This window comes from Setaria viridis, chromosome 7 (assembly GCF_005286985.2).
Source record: "Setaria viridis chromosome 7, Setaria_viridis_v4.0, whole genome shotgun sequence".
In the NCBI taxonomy this organism is placed as follows: domain Eukaryota; kingdom Viridiplantae; phylum Streptophyta; class Magnoliopsida; order Poales; family Poaceae; genus Setaria; species Setaria viridis.
This window is the reverse complement of record NC_048269.2, coordinates 22,365,145-22,374,631: the sequence shown is the minus strand read 5'-3', so window position 1 is coordinate 22,374,631 and position 9,487 is coordinate 22,365,145. Positions and strand designations below refer to the sequence as shown.

At 44.8% G+C, this 9,487-nt stretch overlaps 1 protein-coding gene across 2 annotated transcripts; it reads left to right on the top strand.

The window, feature by feature from the left end:
• Positions 1-553: 553 nt before the first annotated feature.
• On the top strand, positions 554-9,090 carry LOC117863000 (very-long-chain 3-oxoacyl-CoA reductase 1). Of its 2 annotated transcripts, XM_034746562.2 has the most exons (6): positions 554-1,402; positions 2,654-2,723; positions 3,410-5,610; positions 5,709-7,544; positions 8,069-8,212; positions 8,569-9,090. In XM_034746562.2, the coding sequence occupies exons 1-3, from the start codon at positions 762-764 to the stop codon at positions 3,665-3,667; spliced, it is 969 nt and encodes a 322-aa protein (XP_034602453.1). In that variant the 5' UTR covers positions 554-761; the 3' UTR covers positions 3,668-5,610; positions 5,709-7,544; positions 8,069-8,212; positions 8,569-9,090. The 2 variants fall into 2 exon arrangements, with proteins under 2 accessions (XP_034602453.1, XP_034602452.1); XM_034746561.2 differs by having other exon boundaries at positions 3,410-7,544.
• The last annotated feature ends 397 nt before the right edge of the window (positions 9,091-9,487 follow it).

Below are 9,487 nucleotides of genomic sequence, written 5' to 3'. Positions count from 1 at the left end.
GCATGGCGAGACGAGCATCCATGGAGTACCAGGATATCTGGCTGGCAAGGGGTCACCTCCTTTGCAGTAGCACCACGTCATATATGAAGTTATTACAATGTAATCTAATATTTGAACAGAGTTTTCCTCATCAGCGAAACACCTCACACCTTAACCTGAAGTCACCGACTTGTGGCTGCTTGCACGTTGATTGAGCTTCAATGGGCCGCTGGGTTTTCAATCCGCCAACATTGGCCAGCAGAAGGCTAGACCAATATGATGAATATCGATTAAAATTATAGTATAAAAGAAATTTTATAGCTGTCTTAGTTGAACATTTGGAGACTTTTGCGGTTTTGCCGACTCAAACCGAATTGTTTTCATCCCTAACCGACCCTCTCAAACATTAATCCTCGCCGATGGTGTTGCTCTACTGTCTCCTCGGCCGAAAGCGCCGCATCGTTAGCACGGGGAAAACTGAAGTATAGTTCCAGGACGCCACACGATGCTACTAAGATGGTAAGCGCATTCTGCCGGTGACACGCCAACCGCCAACCGGCAACCGCGCACCGCCCAACGCCAAGCAAGAGCAGGCACCCTTCCAGTCCCCACGGCCTCACCTGCGCTATATCTAGCTACAGCCTCCGATGCCTCCGTAGTCCCTCCAAACCTGCTGATCGCGCTCACCGTGCGCGCGTCACCAGCAGCCGTTTCCCCACCTCGCAACCACATGCTTCGCTGAGCGGCAAGCACGGAGCCCGGCCGCCACCTTCCCCGTTCCAATGGCCGGGGCAGCGTTCACCCACGCGCAACCAGCCTGGGCACTGGCACTCGCGGCGCTCGGCTTCCTCCTGACCGCGCGCGCCGCGTCGCGCCTCGCGCAGTGGCTGCACGCGGCGTTCCTCCGCCCCGCGAGGCCGCTGCGCCGCCGCTACGGCGCGTGGGCCGTCGTCACGGGTGCCACGGACGGGATCGGCCGCGCGCTCGCGTTCCGCCTCGCCGCGACCGGGCTCGGGCTCGTCCTCGTGGGCCGCAGCCCCGAGAAGCTCGCCGCCGTCTCTGCTGAGATCAAGAAGAGGCACCCGGGCGCCCAGGTCGTCCGCACCTTCGTGCTGGACTTCGCGGCCGAGGACCTCGCCGTCAAGGTGGGCGCGCTCGGGGAGCTCGTCCGGGGGCTCGACGTCGGCGTGCTCGTCAACAACGCCGGCGCGTGCTACCCGTACGCGCGCTACTTCCACGAGGTGGACGAGGCGCTCATGTGGAACCTGATACGGCTCAACGTCGAGGCCGTCACGAGGGTGACGCACGCGGTGCTCCCCGGCATGGTGGAGCGCGGGCGGGGCGCCGTGGTGAACATCGGGTCCGGCGCCTCCGCGATTCTGCCGTCCGACCCGCTTTACACCGTCTACGCCGCCACCAAGGCGTGAGTGCTCCTCGATTTGTATCTTTCAACTCTTCAGTATGTAGTTGCTTGATGATTTCATAGTGTTTCTTTTACACATTTTATATAGTAATTTTTAGATAACAACAGTGGGATAAATCTTGAGGTTGAAACTCAAGAGGTGCATTCTTTATTTTTTAACTGAATAATAAAACTGGATAATCATGAAAAATAGTGCTAATGCATGACTAAGAACATCAATTGAATGTTCTATGTGTATTCAAGAAAAAATTTAATGTTCTGTGGATGATGTGGCAGCTTTGGTTAAAGAGTACAGTATAGTGGATTGAGAATAGCCTTAGTTATCTTTGCTCGGTATGTTATCATCAGTTATTACGCATAGGTTGCTATATGTATCTTTGTTGATATTCATTAAGGCGGTAACTTGTTTATGTGCTGCAAATTCACTCGAATTGCAAAGTATCGGCAACAGTAAACATTTTTTATGCACCTTTCTTCTTTCCTCCTGAAAGGGACTGTTGCCAAAATGCATGAAACTAGAAAGAATTGTTTGGTTACGTTAAAATTTTCTTTTGTTTATTAAACATTATGTTCAATATTCCTTTTTCTGGTGACCAGTCCGCTAGGACTGCTTACTTGTAAATCTCTTCTATATCAATAGAAATGGCGCAATATGTTGCCGTTCGTTAAAAAAAAACATTATGTTCAATGTTGAATTTAATCATAAACTTTCTTTTGTTTATTAAACATTATGTTCAGTGTTGAATTTAATTGTCGTGACAATACAACAACAATAGACATACAAGACTTAGTGTTTGTTGCAACATCAGGGTATGGTACTTGGGTAAATTGCGGTCATTCCTCCATGGATATTTGCTACAGCAAAATCCTGGAGCACCTACGCAACCTGCCACTTGCTAGCTCTGTTTTTTTTTGGAACAATTGAGATAACAAAGTATCATTTAAGTATATTCTTTCTACTTCCTTTGGAAAAGATAACTAGAAAGCTTTTGAAAAATAGCAAGATATATGCATTATATGGGGTTGCTGCTAATTTTCTGTGTCGGTCGTTGTATTCTCACAATTATAAGAGGAGAAAAACTTTCACTTATTTCAAACAGCTGCCTATAACTAATTTTTGAGATAATGAGCTTCTTATAACTAAACACAAGCTCAAAGTGGTAAGTAACTAATAAACTAAATTATTAACATTGAATGAATGTTTTGTGACAAGAGGTGATAAGGCTACTTCTTTTTCTTTGGTTTTACTAGCTATATCGATCAGTTTTCAAGATGCCTCTATGTCGAGTACGGGAGCAAAGGCATTGACGTGCAATGCCAGGTATGAACTATTATCCTTTGACTATGAAACTATTTCACCTAATTGTTCAGATTTTTAAAACTTTTATGTACATTATTCTCGGATCTGTTATATATTCCTCCCTTTGAATCATTTCGACTTGTTTTATGCGCTGCATTTCAAGGTATCTACCTAGCTAGTAGGGAAAATATACTAAATATCAGCTAATTAAGTGCATTTAGTATAAGGGAAGCCCTTCATAAGAACATGATTTCCTCATGCTGTCGTGAGTGAGACTCGTACTGGAGACAATTTGTTGTACGATGTTAGCTGGCCTGGTACCGATCAGCACTTCTACAATCTGATGTACGATGTTAGCAAATGGTTCTAACAAGAAACTAACACGCATGCATGTTTATTTGCTGGAAATCAAACCCTTTTAGTCTTTTAGACATCATCAGTACTCTGAATCTTCCAACTGCAACAAGTTGAGGAAACACAGTCGCCACGCATGAAAACAATATTGTAAAAGCACACATGAAACAACGGGGCATTTATAATTTCTGTTAACCAGAGAGTTACATGACTTCTTCTGCATCAAAGACAAATGAAGCCATTAACTTCTTCACCATGCACCGGCCGATTACATACTACCAAGCACGCCTTGATCCGATGCTGTCTCTGTCTCTCTGATCTCCACGGACGTACGCGCTGACGCGCATGTGCAGGTACCATTGTTAGTGGCCACAAAGATGGCGTCCATAAGGAACGCCTCCTTCTTCGCGCCGTCGCCGGAGACGTACGCCGCCGCCGCCGTCCGGTGCATCGGGTACGAGCCGCGTTGCACGCCGTACTGGCCGCACGCGCTGCTGTGGCTCCTCATCTCGCTCGTGCCCGAACCCGTCGCTGACAGGTTGATCCTCGGCGTGGCCCTCGACGTCCGCGCCAAGGGACGGGCCAAAGACACCCGGAAGAAGGCGCAGTGATGAGAGCAGCTGGGTCTCAGGACTCAGGGAGTCACCATGCAAGCAATCCGTGCTGGCCTGGAGATAATGTCTTCGAAGCCTCCCCCGAGAGATCATTTCGTATTTACTATCTTCTAGTGTGTTGTGTGTTGAGAATGTTGTTACCATGGCAGCTCGTCGTGCGACTCTGCGAGCTGTGCTCGTAGCCCCGTAAGAAATAAGGTGACGGCAGCAGGTTCCAGTACCAAGTCATTTCACGCGTGGCGTTATTTGGAAAAGTAAAACAAGGATGGATAAAAAGAAAGGGAACAGATGGTAAATATGCACCGTGGAACTGGGTCTAAACTAACCAAATATATTGCCACTGATGTCGGGAATGGTTGGTGTTGGGCACCACCACAGCAGCAGGAGCACAACGCGTCCCAGTGGGCACTCCTGACGTCGCCATCGAGAGTGGCAAGGTTGACATGTTGCCGCGCCGCAGGTAGCCCACGAGGACCCTTCCGGATGCTGGAGTCGATGCAAGAGCTTCATGAGGAGGCGAGGCATTCTGAATTCTGAACCGAGAGCTGACAGATCCCGAGACCCATATTTATCGTGGAGACTGATCACACGATTGGTTATTCAGGCGGTTTGCTGCATTGTCTCCATACTTGCCGGCCACAGCCAGCCGGTTTTTTTCTAAAGTGGAGTTACACTGGAGGTTGATGGGAGCACCACGCAGTTGGCACACGGGTACCCAGTCGGTTGCAGTAAGCGACCGATGAGTCCGACCGAGAAGGTTGATTTACGGCTTTGTTTGATAGATTGAGGTGGGACGGGAGGGATTGGAAGGGAAATTAGTTTATTTGAAACTTAATCCTCCTCATTCCACTCCAATACCCTTCTATCTAAATAAGCTCTCAAGATATATGGATCAGGAGTGGTGCACGATAGGGGCAATGGGTATCCGCGCTATCTTGAAATCGATTGGGCGCAGGGTGAAGCTGATCCATGTGGCATAGATGACCACTGGTGGGCCAACGGAAACGAACGCTTGGACAATACATACTTTATATATTTTTATTAAATATGTATATGCTATTTAGTATAGACATGATGTTATGTATTAAAAAACGGAGGAAGCATATTAGATACTTATAGATAGTAGGGATTTTTCTTTTCTAATTTTCAGCCCACTCTTCCTTAGATGTGAGCAAATTTGACCCGGCCTGAAATAAAACTGAACGGGCCAAGTCCAGCCCTATTATTTTCTTAATTGGTTTCCAACTAAAAAAGAGCTGGCAGCCCAGCCTGGTCTGGCCTGAGCCCGTCCAAAAAAAGCCCAAAATGGCTGGTCCAGAAGCTGTTCGTGGGCGGGTCACATTTTTGGCCCGAATCATTCCGGGCTTTTTTGCCGGCCCGGCCCGGCACGCATTTTGCTCTTCCTGTATTCGTATGTTTCACTCTCTATCCCTAATTAATAATTAAATAATATAAGGAAAATGTTATTGTATCATGTTAGTTAGTAAAAGTACGGCGGAATACAGTTTGTCTATAGCAAACTGTACGAATTAAACAACGAAATACTGGTGAGACAAATATAGCGGAATGGAGGGAGGGTAGCTAGATTCCTGAAACATTGAGTTGAAGTCGATGCATGGATTCAACCATCACTCATGCAAAGAAAGCCATGCATGCATCCGTCCTCACCAACCTTTGCTTTTATTTAATTCATTTAATTTGATTCAAACATTACATCGCCGGTGGTGGCGGGCGGTGGCGACGGGGTGGCGGTGGGGGAGTGGCACGTTCACGAACTTTGCAGCAGCACTTGTTAGGCCTACGCCTTTTCATACATTTGGAGTGCATAACATTAGCGTCACCATATTCTTGCTCGCACTTATCGATGCAAGGAAAGAGTTGGCAGTCTTCTAAAATGTTGCATTTCCACGAAGCTTTATCTTCATGCGACCGGAACTCAGGTAAGTACTCACACGAATCAAAAAAATATTGATTGTTTAATTGACTGAATTTAAACAGCTGAAAAATACAGAGTAGCTATGTATACACACATGCACAGGAGGACGAGAAGGTGGCAAGCATAATCACAAGTGCCATGGAAATGGCAGCTATTGGGTACAATACCCTCACCGGCCTGGTTGTTGCCATGGCAAGAAGAAAGCTTACTGGTATACGTTTGGCTTCTGTTCATGTGTTGGTTTATATAGAACTCTAGTCATATCCTTGGTTTAAATTGAATCGCTACAGGATTCATGTTCCGTCCCGTATATTAATGCTATAGTACTAAGATCCGGACCCTTCTCACTCAAATAATGAATATGATACTATCCAATTCAAATTGTAGTGTATATATCCTTGGTTTAAATTAATCGCTACAGGATTCATGTCCCATCCCATATATTAAATTATTAATGCTATGGTACTAAGGTCCGGAGTTCCGGACCATTCTGACCCAACTAATAAATAGTATTGACCCTATCCAATCCAAATTATAGTGTAGTCATATCTTTTTTAAATTGATCGCTACAAGATTCATGTCATGTCCTATGTTAAACTCTCTCCGTTTCAAATTATAGGTAGTTTTAACTTTTCTCGATGCATAGCTAGATATATTGTATATCTAAATGTATAATAATATTTATGAACCTATAAAAATTAAAACAACCTACAATTTGGAATGAAGGGAGTATTATGGTATCCAACTATCAAGTGTGTGGATTCTTCTAATCCAAATAATAAATATGACACATCCAATCCAAACTGATATGTAGTCCACTAATTTTTTTTCTTTTCCAAAATTTCTAGATACATATTCACCGTGTGCCCTTGTTTTAGTATTAGTCTAATATTAGGGTACAACCTAGAAATTTACTTCTTAGGTCATTGGTGATTATTTGATGAGAAGTGCTCCAGTGATCCTTCCTAGAAAATTTGCATGAATTTCAAAGCTACCAGCTGATTAATTATGATTTAATTCTGCCTGGGTACTGTTTGAGCCTGGCTCTACCCATGCCCTCCGTCCAGTCCATGAGCCCAGGGCACATGAAATGTTTAGTCCAGCAGGGAGCCGCATCAGCCGAGAAGTTCTCCCCCTCGCCGTTTTTCTCCATCGCTTTCCCTCTCGGCGTTGCCGAGAGCAGCCGGACAGGCGGCGACGGTTTTGGGCGCGTTTGGATGCCCGCATACACCTCGCCCAGGCTCCGAAGATGCAGCAGCACAGTGATTGGTTGCCTGTGTGAAGCAACGAGCCTGTCTCCCCGCACGCAAAAGCAACCAGCGGCTCCCGAGAAACGAGAATGAGGTCCGTTTCTCCGTTAACGATGATATTAGCACATAATTAGCATATTTTAAGGTATATTTGTATATTTCAAAGTAGATTAAGGCTTAATATAATAAAATAAGTACTATATAATCAATTCAAGCAAAATAATATAAAATCTTAGCACTTGTCTTTTCGTTTCATTTCAATATAATAAATACTAGTGTAGCCAGGGCTCATCCCGTACCAGTCAACCAAACATCAGCTCGTTGCATGTACAGAGACTGTCTCAACTCAGCCTGGCTGGTAGATACGAGGCAGCCTCCTCTCGTCAGTTAACCAAACGTGCCCGAATTCGTCGCTATGGCACGCCTCTCCCTCTCCCATTTTGTCCTCAGCGCGCCGAGCAGAGTCGTGATCCCGATTTCGTCGGCGGCGGTGGCGAACGGCGGCATCCTCGGTCCGATTTCGGCGACGGCGGCGACCGGCCGCATCCCCAATCCGATTTCGACGGCGGCGGCGAACGACGGCCACCTCTCCGTGAGGCGCTGTTGTCCTGACCGGAGCAAGGGCGGCGGCACATCGATGTGAAGGTGTACCAAAGCAGCGGCGTCATCTGCAGTCCTGGTCATCTGGGTATGTATCCCCTACCCTCCCAAGCTCTCAATATGCTATGGCGCAAGTAGAAACTGTAACGAATAGCAGTGATTAAGGAACTTCGGCAGCCAATTTGGGTAGATAGTTTGTTTGAAAATCATTGTTTTTCTTGTAGGGGATCCTAGTTGGGATGTTTAATTTTCTCATAATTTCGAGTGAAACAAATTAAATTAATCCTATGGCTGTTAATCTAAAATAGCCCACAATGAAGTAACAACTTATTGTTTCCATTGTTGGCATTGCACTCAAATTTTCCACTGTTGGCGTTGCACTCAAATTGGCTAGGCCTTTTGTACACCTTCAGCATTTTTAATTTTTGAGTCCACAAGACAAGGCAAACCTGATATGCAATCTTTGGATTGACCATTGAAATTTTGTTTAGTATGAACTTCATATTACAATCTCAGTAATCTTCAAATTTATCAGGCTTCTAAAACTAACCTTAAAAAGGCTGCTGTCATTAGCTCAATGCTGATAAAGTTAATTTTTTTTTCTGTCATCAGGAGTGTGGTTACAGCCGCCACCCTGTAATGGATAGCAATGGTGAAGTTGAACATGAGGAGGAATTGGACTTTCATCTTGAGGCCACCGAAGATATCTGTTCAGGAGATGATGACACGCCGTCGAATCAAAATTTATCATCAGAGGTAAAAAATATGGGTGAAAAAAAAAGAACATATTGATGCAATGCTGAGTTCTCCCCATTACTCAGCGCATTTTATTTTTAACATTATTGTGGTTGGTAGTTTGTGATGCTGCAAGATGATTGGAAGTTTTATTGACATGTTGCATAATTGCATAAGTGAATTGCCAATGACATTTATTTTACTGGGATGTTGATATCAAAGTAATGCATCAATTTGTTTCAAGCCATTCCTAAAGAGCGCAATTAATGCTTGCAGTCAGTGTGTTCCTTTAATTTGCCATCCACGTAATATAAAAACGAATCAACTAAAGTTATGTTTATCCATACTGACAAAACTCCTTATATTTGCATACACAGGAAGATGGCAATGCTAATAATGAGAAGAAAATGTTTAGGTCAATGTCACATGCTGCGGAGCAGCACACTATATTGGATGAGTATTGGGATATGGTCAATATGACCTTTGCAACTGCAGGGGAGGCTTACATTTTCTATAGTAAGTATGCAAGGGACAAGGGTTTCAGCGTTAGAAAGCAGAAGGTGAGGATATAAACAAGTTCAGAAAAGAAATGGCTACAGATCTTATTTTAGGTGATGCAAACCAGGCTAAGAAGGGTGAAAGAACAAGTTGAAGCACTCATGAATGATGATGCATTGAAATATTCTTAGTGGTGATGAACCACTCAAATATGCTTAGAGTTGTCAGCTATTTGAGTTACTGGAAAAGTTAGGAGAATTAGTTTGTTACGAGATTTCGTCGGTTACTAGATATGGTTGGCGGCTTGAATGAAGGGCAAATGTAATCAATCTCGACACGATCTTTGATGATGTGACAATAGGCACATCACCTTACGCATGGAAATTGTTTGAATTATTTGATGTCCCGTTTCTACCTGTGAGATGCATAAGCAACAGGAAATGTTAATGTTGCTCAATGCAGGCATTAAGTCCGACTCCATGCAATTCAAGTACAAGCAGAACAGCTGGAGAGAGCTGCACAACTGCCAACATTGCAGTGGCAAATTCGCTAGTTTCCCGTCCACCAAAGGCTCATCACATAGCTGCAGCCTGCAGGTTTGTGATGAGCCCAGGTTATTATTTTGATTAAAGAGTACTCACTACTCAGGTATGCCTTTGTATGTCAGCTGCCTGCTTTGTATAACCTGCAGACTGCAGTACACTTCCAATAGTTGCTTTATGAGGACATTCATTAATACTTACAAACAGTGTCCATGGAAGAGATCGTACTGATCCCATAATGCATACTGCAGCGCCG